Below are 18,883 nucleotides of genomic sequence, written 5' to 3'. Positions count from 1 at the left end.
TTAAAAACCAAAAGGAAAAAAATAGCAACAAAGGTAAAATTCATACCTTGAAAGAAAGATACAAAGTTCATCCATGTAACTAATAAACCATGGTCCTCCAAAAATCTCTTAGCCACACTTTGATGAGAAAGAATATTAATAAAGTCACTAACGAGAGGCCAGTAAGTATTATTCTTCAGTAATGCTTCTCCACAGTTCACTACCACATGTAAACTATTTTCTTCATCTAAAAAAGACACACACAGCCCAAAAATAAATAATATGTGTTTTTAAAAAAAAACTCTATCAATGACATAGGATATTGTATATTGTAGAAGCAGAGATACCTAAATTCAAATCCCAATCTTCCATATAATACCTACAGCTTTAAGCATATTATTTAGACTCTGTGAATCAATTTCCTCATCTTTGAAATAGAAAAAGATTTATTACTTTAAAGAAATTAAATTATATATTAACATAAGTCACTTAGCACATCCTTATATGAAAACTACATGTCCAATATATTACATGATGCTGAGCTAGCTATCTTTACAAAACCATATTTTCTTGATTCTAAGAATATAATGTAATATTTTCAGTTCCAGGTAATAAGACTTTTACCTCTAATTTTCTTCCACTCTATCAATAAAAGTTGAATGAATTTAAGTGCTATATATCTAATTGCTTTCTTCTACTCAAAAAGATAAATACAATACTTTAAAAATATTTCAAAGACTAAAGAACAAAAGTATACATAAACTTCTTAAAGAAAATCCTCTAAGTTTAAATATACTGTTGGGGAGGAAAATAGGCTCATACTAAATCTTTATTATTATATTTAAGCATTAGCTCTCAAGTTTAAAAAAAAAAGATTTCTTTTTATTTATTTGGAAAGCAGAGTTACAGAAAGAAAGGGAGAAAGATCTTCTACTTGTTGGTTCAATCCCCAGATGGTCACAACAGCTGGGGCTGGGCCAGGCCAAAGCCAGGAGCCAGGAGCTTCCTCTGGGTCTCCTACATGGGTGCAGGGGGGCCAAGCATTAGGCCAACTTCCATTGATTTCCCAGGTGCAAAGCAGGGAGCTGAATCAGAAGTGGAACATCCAGAGATCAAACACGGGCCCATATGGGATACTGGCATTGCAGGTGGCAGCTTTTACCTGCTACACCAAAGTGTCAGCCTCTAGCTCTCTCTCTTTTTAATACTTATTTATTATTATTTATTTGAAAGGCAGAGCTACGGAGAGGCAGAGGCAGAAGCGGAGGTCTTCCATCTGCTGGTTCACTCCCCAAATGGCCTCATCAGCCAGAGCTGGACCAATCTGAAGCCAGGTGCCAGGAGCTTCTTTCGAGTCTCCCACGCGGGTACAGGAACCCAAGGACTTAGGCCATCTTCTACTGCTTTCCCAGGCCATAGCAGAGAGCTAGATCGGAATTGGAACAGCCGAAACGTGAACCAGTGCTCATATGCTGGCACTGCAGGCAGTGACTTTACCAGCTGTACCACTAGCTAGCTGCCACTAACTCTCTTAACTTATCCTAACTTAACTTACTGAACCAAACATACCTTCATCTATAATACATGGAATGCTCAAGGCTAGTAGGCTAGCGGAGCTATGGCATGTGATGACCCAAAGTCCATTCATTATTTCTTTTTTTTATTTACTTCAAAGTCAGAGAGTTACACAGAGAGAGAAGGAGAGGCAGAGAGAGAGAGAGAGAGAGAGAGAGAGGTCTTCCATCCGATAGTTCACTCCCCAATGGCCGCAACAGCCGGAGCTGCGCAGATCTGAAGCCAGGAGCCAGGAGCTTCTTCTGGGTCTCCCATGTGGATGCAGGGGCCCAAGGACTTGGGCCATCTTCTACTGCTTTCCCAGGCCATATCAGAGAGCTGGATTAGAAGTGGAGCAGCCATGACTCAAACCAGCGCCCATGTGGGATGCCAGCACTGCAGGTGGCAGCTTTACCCATTACGCCACAGTGCCAGCCCCTTTATTCATTATTTCTATTCATGATCATTGTTCTTTTTATCATAATTATAAAATTTAAATCAAAAGTTACATGAACTAATAAAATAAGTGCCAAGAAAAAGAGTTAAAGAGGGGCTGGTGCTGTAACATAGTGGATAATGCTGCCACCTGCAGGGCCAGCATCCCACATGGGCGCCGGTTCGAGTTCCAGCTGCTCTCTTTCCAATCCAGCTCTCTGCTATGGTCTGGGAACGCAGTGGAAGACGGTCCAAGTCCTTGTATCCTTGCACTCGCATGGGAGACCCAGAAGAAGCTCCAGGCTCCTGGTTTCAGATCTGCTCAGTTCCGGCCATTGTGGCCATTTGGAAAGTAAATCAGAGGATGGAAGACCTCTCTCTCTCTTTCCTTCTCTAACACTGCCTTTTAAATAAAATAATCTTATTTTTAAAAAATGGAAGAAATAAATATAATGAAATGTTATACTACTAATCAAGGAGGAAAAAACATGGCAAAGTTTGAAGAAAGCTAAAGATAATCATAGATCTTGTCTTGGAGATAATATGATTTAATGCTAGCAAAAACATACATTTAAAGATCTTAGTAATGTTATCTACAATAATTCAGCATATGCCAACTTCAATCTGCATAAAAATGCCCAGAGAAGACTAACTGCATTAGAAGGGAAGTATATTTAGAAAACAACTGACACAAAGTAATATCATTTCAGAAAAAAATGGGAACCACCAAAACCATGTGTCAAGAAATACCAATATTGTTAGGAAAAGCAGAGAAGAATGCTAGGCCACAGAAAGAGCAGAGAATCAACAGTGTGAAATGATACTGAAAGAGAAGTCCTAAGCATAGCTACTGGTTTCTTCACAGTGTAGGTGATGGAAAGGAGGATGATGTAACTTATCATATAAACAAATACTTTATGAGTGAAAAAGGACAACAGCGTAACTTGTGGCTGTTCTGGAAACAGTAGGGCATGTGGTCACTTGAGTCAGACAATTTTGTAGAGGGTAATTTCAACAGAAGGATGGAAGCAGACACTAGATAGATAGGCTAACTGAGGTAGGTCAACAAAGGACCAAAAGTCAGGATATAAATATAAAAACTTTCTCTGGAAAGTGGCTATGAAAAATAACAGAAGGTAGCCGGCGCCGCGGCTCACTAGGCTAATCCTCCGCCTTGCGGCGCCGGCACACCGGGTTCTAGTCCCGGTTGGGGCGCCAGATTCTGTCCCGGTTGCCCCTCTTCCAGGCCAGCTCTCTGCTGTGGCCAGGGAGTGCAGTGGAGGATGGCCCAAGTCCTTGGGCCCTGCACCCCATGGGAGACCAGAAGAAGCCCCTGGCTCCTGCCATCGGATCAGCGCGGTGCGCCGGCTGCAGCGCACCAACCGTGGCAGCCATTGGAGGGTGAACCAACGGCAAAAAGGAAGACCTTTCTGTCTCTCTCACTGTCCACTCTGCCTGTCAAAAAAATAAATAAATAAATAACAGAAGGTAGATTCATACACATCTTTTTCCCAAACATTCTTCCTCAAAGATCAAGTGTAAACCATATATAACAAGCACAACTAAATCACTTCAGTCAAGAAAAGAGACTCCAGATACTTTTCAAAAGATCAGATATTTCTAAATTTTAAATCCTTAGGTTTGTAAGTTAAAAACACTTGAGAAGGCTTTCTCTAAATATATATTCTATATAAGAATAGTATTGATCAGATGAATAACTGTTTCAAAAAAGAAAACTGAAAAAGCAATGTATATAGCCATATCTCTAAGAAAGAAAATGTCATATTATATAAAGTTACAAAGTTTTTAAATTTCCCTTTTAAAAAGTAAAGAAAGGGGCAGACATTTGGCCTAGAACTGAAGATGCTGCGTGGGAAGCCCCCACATGCCATACCAAAGTACCTGGGTTGGAGTCCTGGCTCCCCTCTCAATTCTAGCTTCCTGCTATTACCCAACCTGGGAGGCAGCAGGTGATGGCTCAAATACATCATGAGTCCCCTGCCACCTAAATGGGAGATCAAGACTGAGTTTCCAGTCTCCAAACTCAGCCTGGCCCAGTTCCAGCTGTTGTAAGCATTTGGGGAATGAACCAGAGGATGGGAGTTACCTCTCAAAAAAAGTTTTTTTATTAATTTAAACAATGTATATATGCTCCTATTATGCATACAGTAGGAAATCAATGTCACATAATGGGTAAAAATGAGTATGAGCTTTTAGAGCTTTAAGCCCATAGATCATTGATTTCAACTCTCTAAGCCACAGCAGACTTCACAAAATTATTGACAGGTAAATAAGATAATGCAAATTAAGTACAAAGAAAAAAGGAAGGCATATGGTGAGTACTCAAAAGACAGCAGCTATATTAATCAGCTAGCTATTATAACATAGCAGCCATCAATTTTCAAGCTATGGTGTCACATCTGAAAAGTCAGTATAATGAGAAAACAGGAGTCATAGGCACAAGGAAACAATAGTAAAAGCAAGGCTCAACTATAAGATCTCTCCTCCTCAGAGTAGAAAGATCCTAAGACTAGATTGTTGATATTGTTAATGTTTAGCTCCAGGGGTTAACAAGACACAGACACAGACCTATCAATGTGGCCTGGATGTCATGGTTAAGAAAAAAGGTTGTTGTGATCAGGAGACAAGAAAGCCTTCTTGGAGCTGTCTTTCATTTACTAACTGTATAATCTACAGTCAATGGCTTAACTGTCCTAAGCATCAATGTACTCATCTTTGAAATGAGGATAACAATAATGCCAATCTCAGAGGGGTTTTCAGAAGCTTAAGTGAGAAAGCTTATTAATAGCATTCAACAGAGTGCCTGGTACATAGAAAATACTTAAATAATATAAATTAATTAAATTTATGTGGAAATTCAAAAGGAAACAAAAGTTTAAGAGGTAAAGATGAAAGATCACAGAGAAATGAGAAAAGAAACATGTACAGAAACTTATGGAACACTGAGGACTATAAACCATATAATAGGCAAAAAGAAGAAAATAAAAGTTATTACTAAGGAAACATAGAAAAGGCCAGATTTACTCCAATTTTTAAGTTATCAAAATATATACACACAGAAATGTCTAAGACTAATAACAAAACATTTCTAATTTAAAAAAATAAAAAACACATCTAGTAAGAATATAGCTTAAAAATTACGATATACCTATGTGACATTAGTACCTGCAATTAACAAAATGCATGTTTTTGACATACATACTATGGTAACATTTCTAAAGTATGTATTTATTTTTATAAATATAGTCACATCACACAAAAAGAAATACAGTAAAGTGTTGACAGTTCTTTGTAAATAATAAAATTATTATAAACATTATAAACTTTTCTTTAAATGTTGCTGGAAATTTTCAAAAATATATCAAACAAATTGTATTACATTTAAGCTATTTTTAAGCATATTGGGTATTTGCAAGGCTAGTTTTACCAAGCATATTATTAATAGAACTAGTGAATATAATTCTGAGTTTACCTTGTAGCTCACTTTTAATAAGGCAACTTTCCATCATGTATAATAGCACAGTGACCATAATATCCAGGAGCTGACATTCTTCTGTTACCTGTCTGGCTAGCTCCTCATTGCTGAACAACTGAACACTAATATGCACAATTCTGTTAGACATTGTATCTGATTCATGACTTTTCTTCAGTGTTTTCATAATGAAAGCATAATGCTGAACAAAAGTTTTCGTAAAAGCAACCTGTAAAATTTTTTAAATATAAAAAAAACATTAGCTTCATGCTGAATTTAAATATTTTTCAATATATTATATTTGTATTTTAATTCCATTACTAACTTGTAAGGATGCTTAAGGTAATCTCAAAATTAATTTCAATATTTATATTGTAGTCTTAAGTAATATTTTCCCTTTTCTGGAATGTTAGTAAAATATTTTGAAAGTTACAAAATTTTAATAGGCATCTTAAATTATTAACATTTTAAGGAAATTACAAATACTATAGAATATAAAACTGCACCTCACTCACAAATCTATCTACTTACTAAAGTAAGGTCTTTATTTACTGCTAGCTACTCAAACAACAAAATCTAAAGACTCAGCTACATAACATCAAAGAAGATTTTAAAAACTAAACAAGATTGTCAATTTGATTATTCCAAAAGAAACACCTTCTCCTTTGATCAGAAAGCTGACCACAAATCTGATTCCATGTTCTGCATTACTACTTATATTTACTCTTATTCCCTTCTTGTGTAACATGTACATTTCCTCTGTTGTTTTTAAGCAGATATAAAGACACACAAAAGCACCATTTAAAAAGTGTATTTCCTAATCTATACCATAAGAACTATTGTATACTTCATTTTCTTTTCAAATACTGATCTATATAACTTTGCCACAACCATATGATGGTAACTGGTGGGTCCAGATCCTCAAACTAGAAACTTCATCTACCTACATTTTCATATGAGTCTGTAACTATTCTCTCTTCAATTATTATATCCAGCAGCTTTTAATGCTTTTCCCATGCCTAATCCCAACAATCTAAACTCAGTTGTCCCTTTTAAATATTCTCATAGCATCTTGTACCTCTCCTTCAGTAGACTTAGAATAATTTGTAACCACATATTTATTTATAACCACAATTATGTTTCACTTTTGTTTGTTTTGAGAAGCAGAGACAGAGAGTGCTCCTATCCACTGGTTCACTCTCTCAAACACTCACAACAGCTAGGACTGGGCCAGGACAAAAGCCAAGAACCAAGAGCATTAGCCACATCCCCCATGTATGTGTGTGGCAGGAACCAAATTACTTAAGTTAACAGAACTGCATCCCAGGGTCTAACACTGTCAGGATGCTACAACCAGGAATCAAACCCTGGTATTCTGATGTGGGATGCAGACATCTTAACTGCCATGCTAACCACCCTGTAATTCTGTTTTTAATGTTTGTTTCTAGCATTCCCTCTGACCAAGTTCCATGCAGAAAGGAAACTCTTTGGTAATGCTACTTTTCCTTAAAACAAAAATACTATGCTTTTGGGGCAGAATGTGTTAGCAAGAGAAGTCAATGTTTGTTCATAGTGTTGTGTCAATTCTCAGCTGAGAAATACATCAAAAAGATCTAGTAAAAGAAGTGGGCATTTAGTCTAGCAGTTAAGACTACTATGTCACACATCAGAATGTGTGGGATTAGTTTCCAGCTCCAGCTTCCTGCCAGTGCAGATACCGGAGGCAGTACTGATGGCTCAAGTAATTGGGTTCTTGCCACTCACATGGGAGACATGAATTGAGTTCCCAGCTCCTGGCTTCAGCCCTGACTCTGCCCCAGTTGTTGCAGGTATTTGGGGAACACACCTGCATATGGGAATTCTATCTATCTGTCTCCATTTCTCTGTCTCTGTCTCTCTCTGTGTTCTTGTTACTCTGAATGTATATCTGTGTGTGTCTGCTTCTCAAATTAAATTTTTTAAAAAAATTTTAGTCTAGTAATGAAGAAGCAAAAAAAAAAAAAAAAAAGAAGAAGAAGAAGCAAATTTCAGAAAGGAACAAAAAAATATAGATACCTTATACTCTTGATCTGGAAGCATGTTAAGTAAGAAAGTTACCATCTTCTGGGGGAATTCATACTTTATTGTCCAAAACAACAGCTCTTCTAAGAAGCTTTTATGTTTCAAAACATCCATGATGGATTGATCTGCATAAGAAAAAGGAAAGTTATCAGTTCATGATTTAACCACCTGCACATCTCTTTTTTTTTTTTTTTGGACAGGTAGAGTTATAGACAGTGACAGAAAGGTTTTCCTTCCGTTGGTTCATCCCCCAAATGACTACCTGCACATCTCTTTTAAATCTTACTATAATTAATAACCCATAAATAACTGAATGTTTCTAAAACTTAAGGATACCCTTGCAATAATGCAATGACAATTCTGACATTAAGAAACTAGGTTTGTGGGCCAGTGTTGTGGTGTAGTGGGTAAAGCTACTGTCTGTGATGCCATCATCCCATACAAGTGCCAGTTCAAGTCCCAGCTGCTCCACTTCTGATCTTGCTCCCTGCTAAAGACCTGGAGAAGAACAGAAGATGTCCCAAGTACTTGGGTCCCTGACATTTATGTGGGAGATAAAATGAAGCACCTGACTCCTGGCTTTGGCCTGGCCCAGCTCCAGCTGTTTTGGACATTTGGGGAGTGAACCAGCAGATTTCTCTGTGGAAGGTTTCTCTCTGTGTGTCTCCCTTTCTCTGTGTAACTCTTTCAAATAAATAAATAAATTTTTTTTTAAAAAAAGAAGCTAGCTTTTTATAATTTTCACAGAATAAAAATTAAAACATTTAATCCTTATATTTTAAAGTAATTACTAAAAAATGATTACTTGTTCTTAAACAAAGCCATTTATCTAAAACTTTTAGGATTCAAAATATTTTTCTTCAAAAACAATATTCATGTTAGTCAATCTAAGACAGTAATTTTAAACTAAAATAAATGCCACTAAGCATATAATAAAATAAACTTACCTAGATATTTAAAATTTTGACTTCCAGAAAATGGGGCAGATAATTTATCTATATCTTTAAAAGTATCCCTAATAAATAAAATAGTAACTTTACTAGAGAAAATTACAAATGCCTGCTCACTCTACTATATATAAGGATTTACTGTTTTCTGGTAAAACTATCCCAGAAAAAGTATAGAGTTTAAGATCTATTTACTTGCATTGGATTCTACACGTTGCCTTTATGTATAAGGGAAGAGGAAATGGATGCCCCTTCTGAACAAAGGTATTCAAAGGAAGATAGCATTATCCCCTGCAAAGCCTGTTTCTAAGACCACGCACCACTCTTGAGGGCTAGGCTGTCTCTCCCAAATCTCTGCATCCTCGTCATACTTGGTTAACAGAAGTTAACATTTACATGACAAACTAGATATTTTTAACACTTTTGCTATCTCTTTCTCTCACTTTCTCATAATTTCTCTTTTATTCCCAGAAAATTAACTGGAAATTTCTGATCTGAGGCTTTGTCTGAAGAAATGATCTTGAGATACTGCCTTGCACCATCAGCTCCATACAAAACATCAAAAGATACAACAAATATCAACTATGAACAGATTGGCTCTGTGACACTGCTTAAGTAGAAGCTAAAGTCAGAGAAGAGTTTTGAAAAAAGTGTCACACACATCAAAATATGTTACAGTTAAGATGTCTTGCTGGCAGCCTTGTAGACTTTTAATTAACCCTAGTATCCCAGTTACACAGTGGTTATTATTGAATTTGGGTTCATATCACATCTCAGAGAACAGGCCTAAAAGAGGTAACAATATGCCATCTTAATTATTTTACAAATATAAAAGCTACTGAGTTTACTAAGACTTATCAGTTTTTATTAGATATAACTTTAACCCATTTTATTAATACCAAAGTATGAAAATGGCCCCCAAAAATCCTATATTTGTTAGAAATACTAGGATTTTAACTACAGAGAGGCAAAAGTATATCCCAATCTCCTAACTTCTATTTCAGTTGTACTATCAGTATAAGCAATATGTAATAGAGGTTAACATTTATGTACAATTATTTTATTGAAAATTAATTACTTTTCAAATCTCAAAATTTTCTACTTCCAAAACACAAATCTCTTCCTTGTAAAATAAATCATTCCAAGGACATGGCAATGATTTAAAAACAAATAAACCAGGCTTGCAAGAAATGAGATAAAATATGTGCAAAGGTATACATAAAAATAGTGCCACAGAGGATTACAGAAGTATAATTAGAATATAATCCACAGCACACTGTTGTACCTAATTTAATATTTTTAAAGATTTATTTATTTATTTGAAAGTCAGAGTTACACAGAGAAGGGAGATATATACACATACACACACACACACACACAATTGGCTGCAACAGCTGGAGCTGTGCTGATCCGAAGCCAGGAGCCAGGAGCTTCCTCCAGGTCTCCCATGTAGATACAGGGCCCCAAGGACTTGAGCCATCTCCTGCTTTCCCAGACCATAGCAGAGAGCTGGATTGGAAGAGGAACATCCAGGACTAGAACCAGTGACCATATGAGATGCCGGCACTTCAGGCCAGGGCGTTAACCCACTGAGCCACAGCGCTGGCCCCATATCTAACTTAATCTTACAATTCACTTAGCACAAACATAATTGAAAATGTTCAAATTAACCATAGAAAATAGGTAAGTGCTTAACATATTTACAAAGCTGAACAAAACTAGTGCTATTAATGTTAGAATCCAATTACAACTCTAAACTTGAATTAATTAGTAAAAGGAGAAGCCTAAAGCCATCATAATTATTACTAATCTTTAAGAACTTAAAAGGAAAGACACATTAACTTCGTTTTAAGTCAATAAATTAATACGAAAGCATCAGAAAAGTTGTGGCTTCTTTTAAAAGAATTGCTGTGGTTTGCAGAATTCAATTTTTTATCTTCAGAAGAAAAAAAAAGCAATTTCTTTATTACTGTTTTTATTATATATCAGTCTCCCAAGATTGTAAAGCATTGCTATATACTTTATGTGTAAAGTTATGGAAATGTGGTTAGAAATGCCTCGATTATTTCCGAATGACGATTTACCTTTAAATCTTGTCATGACTTTTAACAATACCTAAATTATCTTAAGATAAATTGTAAAAGGAAATTTCTGAAAGTGACTGTGGGGACTAGCGCTGTGGTGTAGCCAGTAAAGCCTCCGCCTGTGGCACCGGCATCCCATATGGGCGTCAGTTCGGGTCCCGGCTGCTCCACTTCTGATCCAGCTCTCTGCTGTGGCCTGGGAAAGCAGTGGAAGATGGCCCAAGTCCTTGGGCCCCTGCACTTGTGCGGGAAGACCCAGAGAAAGTCCTGGCTCCTGGCTCCTAGCTTTGGATCGGCGTAGCTCTGGCCCTGCAGCCAACTGGAGAGTGAACCAGAAGATGGAAGATATCTTTCTCTCTCTGTTTCTCTCTCTGTCTCTCTCTGTCTCTCTCTCTCTCTCTCTCTGCCTCTCCTTCTCTCTCTGTGTAACTCTTTCAAATAAATAAATAAATCTTTAAAAAAAAAAAGTGACTATGTGGTTTATCTGCAGGCAGCCCTAGAAATCCCACAAGATAAAACTTAACCAGCAGCAGAAATAAGAATGTTCTTTTCATCAAAATAGTAGTTTAACCTCTAGAAACTCTTTAATAGACGACATTAACTCAGAAAATGGACTCCATAAATGTTTAGAAATCCATGGTAAAAAAATCCAAAGCACAAGCTCCCAACAGTAACAAGTGCTCCTGAAAAGCTGCTAGGAAAGGTCAAGCTCCATCTCTGCAACTGCAGCTGAGGACCGACCTCACATTAGCTGTGGTCTCTAGATTTCCTGATTCGTAACATGGTAAAAACAATAAAACCTGCATCATATGGTTAATCTGAGAACTAGATGAAATAAGACATGTGAAGTGTCTAGTCCTATGTCCAGCACATACAAAAGGCTCAATAAATACTACTCAGGGCCGACACTATGGCGTAGTGAGCTGGGTCACTGTCTGCCACACCAGCATACCATATGGGCACCAGTATGAGAGCCAGCTGCTCCACTCCCAATCCAGCTGCCTATTAATGGCCTGGGAAAGCAGTAGCAGATGGCCCAAGGGGCTTTGGCCCCTGCACCCAAGTGAGAAATCTGGAAGAAGTTCTGGGCTCTTGGCTTTGGACTAGCCCAGTGCTGGCCATTGCAGCCATCTAGGGAATGAACCAATGGATGGAAGATATCTGTCTAACTTTCAAAAAATAAATAAATATTTTTAAAAATAAATAAATACTACTCATTATTATTAATCTACTCCCTCACTACAGTCATATCTATTTCTCCCTTGGAACAAATATGTACAAACAGGGGTTCTTACAGAGCCCTTTATGGTGTTACAGGCTATTCACTCTTGTTTACTCTGATTCTCTCCCCCTGCTCTACCCACCAGCCAATGCTCCTTTTTCACTCTAGAAACTGGATACTCCAGATTAACAGAGGCTGTAAACCAAATAAAACATTACATTGGAAATAATGGATCTAAATCAAACAACCAATTAAAATGCCTACTTCTTTTGAGCTCAAACACAATAATGTATACTTTTTTCTGAAACAAACAAAATCCCAACAGTATGAGTTTTATTTGCTTTTGAGGTCCCTATAACCTCTACCTAACAACACTTTCTCCATCGTTAGCTAAAATCTAATAAAACAACTCTCTCCTTTCAGTTTTGATTTTAATATAACTCACCACTCACATGTTCTCTTTTTATTTATTTATTTATTTATTTTTTTGACAGGCAGAGTGGACAGTGAGAGAGAAAGAGACAGAGAGAAAGGTCTTCCTTTTGCCGTTGGTTCACCCTCCAATGGCTGCTGCGGCCGGCGCACCGCGCTGATCTGAAGCCAGGAGCCAGGTGCATCTCCTGTTTTCCCATGCGGGTGCAGGGCCCAAGGACTTGGGCCATCCTTCACTGCCTTCCCGGGCCATAGCAGAGAGCTGGCCTGGAAGAAGGGCAACCAGGACAGAATCCGGCGCCCTGACCGGGACTAGAACCCAGGGTGCTGGCGCCGCAGGCAGAGGATTAGCCTATTAAGCCATGGCACCAGCCTCAAATATTCTTAATGAAGAATTATTTTGGGCCGGCGCCATGGCTTAACAGGCTAATCCTCTGCCTTGCGGCACCAGCACACCGGGTTCTAGTCCCAGTTGGGGTGCCGGATTCTATCCCGGTTGCCCCTCTTCCAGGCCAGCTCTCTGCTATGGCCCGGGAAGGCAGTGGAGGATGGCCCAAGTCCTGGGCCCTGCACCCGCATGGGAAAACAGGAGATGCACCTGGCTCCTGGCTCCTGGCTTCAGATCAGCGAGATGAGCCAGCCACAGTGGCCATTGGAGGGTGAACCAATGGCAAAAAGGAAGATCTTTCTTTCTGTCTGTCTCTCTCTCACTATCCACTCTGCCTGTCAAAAAAAAAAAAAAAAAAAAAAAGAATTATTTTGGAGTATTGCATTTTTAGAGCATTATATTCAAGAAAAAAACAGAATATAAATACCTTTGGTACCACTGCTTAGCTTTACTCTTTTTCTCTTGCCCAGACCTTGACTTCCATCCTGATCCTCCTGGAGGAAAACAAAATTAGTATTCTATATACTCATATTCAAAAATATATGCTTTATATAAATATAAATGCTTATAAATTATGCTGAACATAATATATGTATGTTTTCATACTAAACGTTTTATTTTTATGTATTTGCTGTATCTTTTTAATGCTGCTAGTTTTATTTAAATATATGATGAATAAGTGCCTGGAAATGATACAATTAAAAAGGAGGGAATGTCCAACATGGGAAGCAGGCCACACAGCAGACTCAGAGAATGACAATCACGTAAAGTAAAACTCTGACCTCAGAGTTAGCACTTAAGGCATTCGGATGTGGCTGAAAAGCCCATGAGAGTAGTTCAAGCATGGAAAGCCAAGACACTGTGGCAAAAAATATCCTACATGAAGAATCTCTGTTAGTGAGGCCCCAGAGGGAAGAAGGGGCCATCAAAGAAGGATGTACTTTTCTCTGAAGGGAGGAGAGAACTTCCACTTTGCTCACAGCCTTGTCTAAATACTAACAGTTTGTGGTCACAAAAGGCTTCCATAGCCTTGGCAGCTCATGGCAAGAGCCTCAGGTGATCACTAACATCATAAATAAGAGTGTTCATTGTTAAATTAACAACAGAAGTCACTGTGCACTTACTCCCCAAGTAGGACTTCTGTCCTCAATGAGTTGTACTATGAGAATTAACTGCAAAACTTGTTCTAAAACAGTACTTTGTACATTGTGTGCAGGGGGGAGCAAACTGTTGAAATCTTTACTTAGTATAGAGTTGGTACTCTGTATATAAAGTGAATTAAAAATGTATCTTAATGAAGAATGGGATGGGAGAGGGAGTAGGGGGTGGAATGGGAGTAGGGGTGGAAGGGTGGGTATGGGGGGAAGAACCACTATATTCCTAAAGTTGTACCAATAAAATTTGCACTCATTAAATAAAAGCTTTAAAAATAAATACATAAATAAATAAATGATGAAATATTCTTTAGTACTGAAATACAAGAGCTTATTAACTTAATTTGTACTTCTAATGGATGACTCTTAAACACCTCAAAAATGCCAAAATAAAGATCTTCTAACCTTATTACACAATATCAAATGCAAAGAAGCTACAGAAGATAGAGTATTTATCACAGGAAGAAAGGAAAGGAGGGAAGATTTTGAAAACCATGAATAAAGTACAGGCTTTGAAAAGTCCAAGATAGAACTAAAACTAGAAATCAAATAAACGCAACATATCAAAAGTTGAAGTTTATAATCAAAAAAATAATAATAATAAAGATTCCAAGATGGCAGATTAGGACACAATATACTGTGATAGGATAGGGATGAACAGTTAAAAAAAAAAAAAAAATGTGGTAAGTGCACTCGCAGGAGAGAATAGGAGAGAAAAGTGCATTGGAAATACTATAAGAGGAAGAGGAAGGCCATGGACCTGTGTGGAAGGTGCAGACATGCAGCACGAACACAATCACAAACACAACTGCAGCAGTCAAGAGCCAGAGCAGGAGGCAGCTTGGAGATGGAGGTGAGACCAGACTATAGCAACCCATGGTGATATAACCAGAGGGGGAGCACGGCTTGAATTTGGACAGGAGCCCTGGGAGCTAGCAGTCACTACCAGTCACCAGCGGACCAAGTGGAAGTCGAGGGGCACATTTATATTGCCCCAATTCCCCAGAACAGCGACTGCTGCTGGGCTGAGAAAGGGCGGGAGCCATTTGGGATTGGGCGGAAGCTGCAGAAGACTTTGTGTCTGGGCATGGCAAAGGGATATGATAAGACATCATCTTCTCGGGAGTACTAGCAGCAGAGGGGAGAGAAAAACATTCGGCCAGTGGCTCTTATGTACACATGTGATCCAGAGATTCTAGCAGAGGGAACAATCCAATCTGAGACTGGCTGGGAGGTGTCTGTGCGACCAACCATGTAGGACGGTGAGACGCCCACAAGCTCCCAGGAGCAAGACACCTAGGTGGAGCTGTCTCAGGGAACATCTGCCTCTCTAATGACTGGACAGGCTGTGCACTGTCCAGTGTGTGTGACTGAGAGAAACCTGTGCACCCAGTGACTGCAGAAGCCTTGTGTGCTGAGGCTGTGGGGAATGAGTGCTTACATGAAAAGGTGCAGTGTGTAGCAGGTTCTCTGGGCAACCACTGGGTGCAGCTCCATACACTCAGAGCTCCTTGGTTGCCTACAGCAGGTCATTGCAGTGGGAACCGTGCTCTCAGTGAAGACTGTGCAGATCATCTGTGCAGATCATAGGGTGGTGGATAACACACTAAGGGCTAACATCTAGGCATTCAGATCTGCCATGCCCAACTTGGGTGCCCTGGATGCTCAGCCTATCCCAAGCACTCAACAGAGCTCCCTGGCCACTCCCACCACACACCTCTTGGCATTCACTGAAAGTGTAGACATTCTACTAAGCCACAGAGGAATAGCTCAAATATAAATGCCATCATAAACACACACACACACACACACACAATCACTTCACAAATGCCTAAAAACAAATGTAGAAATACAAGAAATAAGAATAAGGAGGATACCATGACCACCCCCAAAAGGAACACAACAACATTTCAATATTAGAATGTAAAGACGAAGATACTGAACAAATGGCAGAAATGGAATTCAAAAATTAATCATAGGATTACTCAAAAGCAATAAAAAGCAAATCTACAAACTAAAGAAAACCATACATGACATGAACAAAAATTTCTCCCATGAAATTAAAATGAAGAATAAATCAAATTAAAAATGTAATAGACTTGGTGAGGCAGAAAAATTATCTGAACTAGAAGAAAAATCTTTAGAAAACTTAGATTAAAAAAATAATTACAAAACTTAAAAACACTGTTGGAAATTTATGGGACACTATCAAACTACCTAACATACAGATCTTAGGAGCTCTTGGAGGTGTAGAAAGAGAGAATAACTAGAAGGCCTATCTAGTGAAATAATTACAGAAAACTTCCCCAATTTGAAGAAAGGGATCCCAAGTAGAGGAAGCACACAGAACTCCTAACATACATGACCAGAAAAGATCTTCACCACCACACATTTTAGTCAAGATCAGTCCCATTCACAACAGCTAAAAAAAGAATTAAATGTCTTGCAATAATTTTAACCAAGGATGTCAAAGATCTTTAGTACTTGGGCCATACTCCACTGCCTTCCCGGGCCATAGCAGAGAGCTGGCCTGGAAGAGGAGCAACCGGGACAGAACCAGCACCCCAACCAGGACTAGAACCCAGGGTGCTGGTGCCACAGCAAGACTAATAAAGAAAAAAAGAGAAAAAAATGAGATAAATAAAATTAGAGATAAAAAGGAGACATTACAATTGACACCATGAAATACAAAGGATCATAAAAAAATATGAAGAACTATATGCTAATTAAAATTTATCTTTAAAATTAAAGATAAAAAAGGAGACATTACAACTGACACCATGAAATACAAAGGATCATAAAAAAAATATGAAGAACTATATGCTAATTAAAATTTATCTTTAAAATTAAAGATAAAAAAGGAGACATTACAACTGACACCATGAAATACAAAGGATCATAAAAAAATATGAACTATACATTAATAGATTGGAAAACCTTGTAGAAATGGAAAAAATTCCTGGATTCATGTAACATGCCAAGATTAAATCAAGAAGATGCAGACAGGGGCCGGCGCCGTGGCTCATTTGGTTAATCCCCCAGCTGCGGTGCGCCGGCATCCCATATGGGCACTGGAGGATGGTCCAAGTGCTTGGGCCCTGCACCTACATGGGAGACCGGGAAGAAGCACCTGGCTCCTGGCTTCAGGTCGACACAGCGCTGGCCGTAACGGCCATTTGGTGAGTGAACCAAATGGAAGGAAGACCTTTCTCTCTGTCTCTTTCTCTATAACTACCTGTCAAATAAATTCAAAAAAAAAGAAGAAGAAGAGAAGAAAAAGATACAGACAACCTAAACATATCCATAGCAAACAATGAGATTGAAGCAGTAATCAAAAGTCCTCCATCAAGAAAAAGTCTGGGATCTGATGACTTTACTACTGAATGCTACAAAACATTTAGAGGAAGTAACTCCAAAACTTTTCAAATGATTCCAAAATATTGAACAGGAAAGAACTCTGCCAAACTCTTTTTATTATGCCAGCATTACTTTGATACCAAAACCAAAGATACAACAAGAAAATGACAGACTTATATCCTTACTGAACACAGACAAAAAGATTCTCAACAAAATACTAGCAGACTGAATCCCAAACCACATCAAAAAGATCATACACCACAATCATGTGGGATTTATCCCAGAAATGCAAGGTGGTTCAACATTCACATATCAATAAATAGTATAAATACACCAGCAGAATGAAGAACAAAAACTATATGGTCATCTCAATAGATGCAGAAATGGAACTTGATAAGACTCAACACCCCTTCAGGATAAAAAAAAAAACCTCCACATGTATAGAAGGAATATTCCTCAAAATTATAAAAGCTATATATCACAAACCAACAGCCAATATCATACTGAATAGAAAAAAGCTGAAAGCATTGCCACTCAGATCTAGGACAAGGATGTCCGCTTCTGTCACTCTTATTCAATACAGTACTGGAAATTTTATCAAGAGCAATTAAAGAGGAGAAAGAAATAAAGGGCAACAAAACTAGAAAAGAGGAAATCATAATATCCATGTTTGTGGATGACAGGATATTGTATATGGAGCAATCTAAACAGTCCACCAAAAAAGTTGTTGGAATTGATAAACCAATTCAGTAAAGTTGCAGGTTATAAAATAAACATACAAAAAGCAGTAGCTGGGGCCAGTGCTGTAGCTCAGCAGGTTAACACACTGGCCTGAAGCACCGGCATCACATATGGGTGCCAGTTCTAGTCCCAGCTGCTCCTCTTCCTATCCAGCTCTCTGCTATGGCCTGGGAAAGCAGTAGAAGATGGCCCAAGTCCTTGGGCCCCTGCATCCACATGGGAGACCCAGAAGAAGGTCCTGTCTCTTGGCTTCAGATCGGTGCAGTTCCGGCCACTGCAGCAAATTGGGGAGTGAAACATTGGATGGAAGACCTCTCTCTACCTATTCTCTCTCTGTGTAAATCTGATTTTCAAATAAATAAATTAAAAAAATTTTTTTTAAAAATCAGTAGCTTTTTATATATACCAATGATGAACTCGCAGAAACAGAAATCCCATTCATAATAGCTGCAAAAAAAATCAAATATTTAGGAATAAATTTAACCAAAAAAGTGAAAGATTTCTACAATGAAAATTATCAAACATTGATGGAAGAAATCACCAAGGACACACAAAAATGGAAAATATTCTTTGCTCATGGATCAGAAGAATCAACTTCATTAAAATGTTTATATTATCTGAAGCAATCTACAGTTTCAATGTAATCCCTATCAAAATACCAATGACTTACAGAATTAGAAAAAGTAACCCTAAAATTCATATGGAATCACAAAAGACCCAGAATAACCAAAAGGATCCTAAATAAGAAAAATCAAGCTGGAGGCATCACAATACCTGACTTCAAAGTGTACAACAATGCTACAGTATTAAAACAGCATGATAATGGCATAAACAACACACAGCCAACTGATTTTTGACAAAAGTGCTCTGACCATACAGTGGGGTAAGGATAATCTCTTCAACAAATTGTGCTGGCAAAACTGGATGTATATATGTAGAAGAATGAAATTATATCCATACCTCTCATCATATACAAAAATCAACGCAAGATGGATCAAAGACCCAAATTTAAGACCTGAGACTATGAAGTTTCTGC

The 18,883-nt window shown here is 38.2% G+C and overlaps 1 protein-coding gene across 8 annotated transcripts in view; it reads right to left on the bottom strand.

The window, feature by feature from the left end:
• Window positions 1-18,883, bottom strand: part of UBR3 (ubiquitin protein ligase E3 component n-recognin 3) — a 225,962-nt gene that overhangs the window by 147,583 nt on the left and 59,496 nt on the right. For all 8 annotated transcript variants that reach the window (XM_062187744.1, XM_062187758.1, XM_062187763.1 and 5 more), the window contains exons 6-9: window positions 13,023-13,089; window positions 7,517-7,647; window positions 5,462-5,690; window positions 47-226 (exon numbers count right to left, since the gene is read on the bottom strand). In XM_062187744.1, the coding sequence (XP_062043728.1) occupies window positions 47-226; window positions 5,462-5,690; window positions 7,517-7,647; window positions 13,023-13,089 (607 nt within the window). The remainder of the gene's footprint in view (window positions 1-46; window positions 227-5,461; window positions 5,691-7,516; window positions 7,648-13,022; window positions 13,090-18,883) is intronic.

The sequence above is a fragment of the Lepus europaeus genome, chromosome 1 (assembly GCF_033115175.1).
Source record: "Lepus europaeus isolate LE1 chromosome 1, mLepTim1.pri, whole genome shotgun sequence".
Classification (NCBI taxonomy): Eukaryota; Metazoa; Chordata; class Mammalia; order Lagomorpha; family Leporidae; genus Lepus; species Lepus europaeus.
The sequence above is the reverse complement of the archived record's forward strand: the minus strand, read 5'-3'. Positions and strand labels throughout refer to the sequence as shown.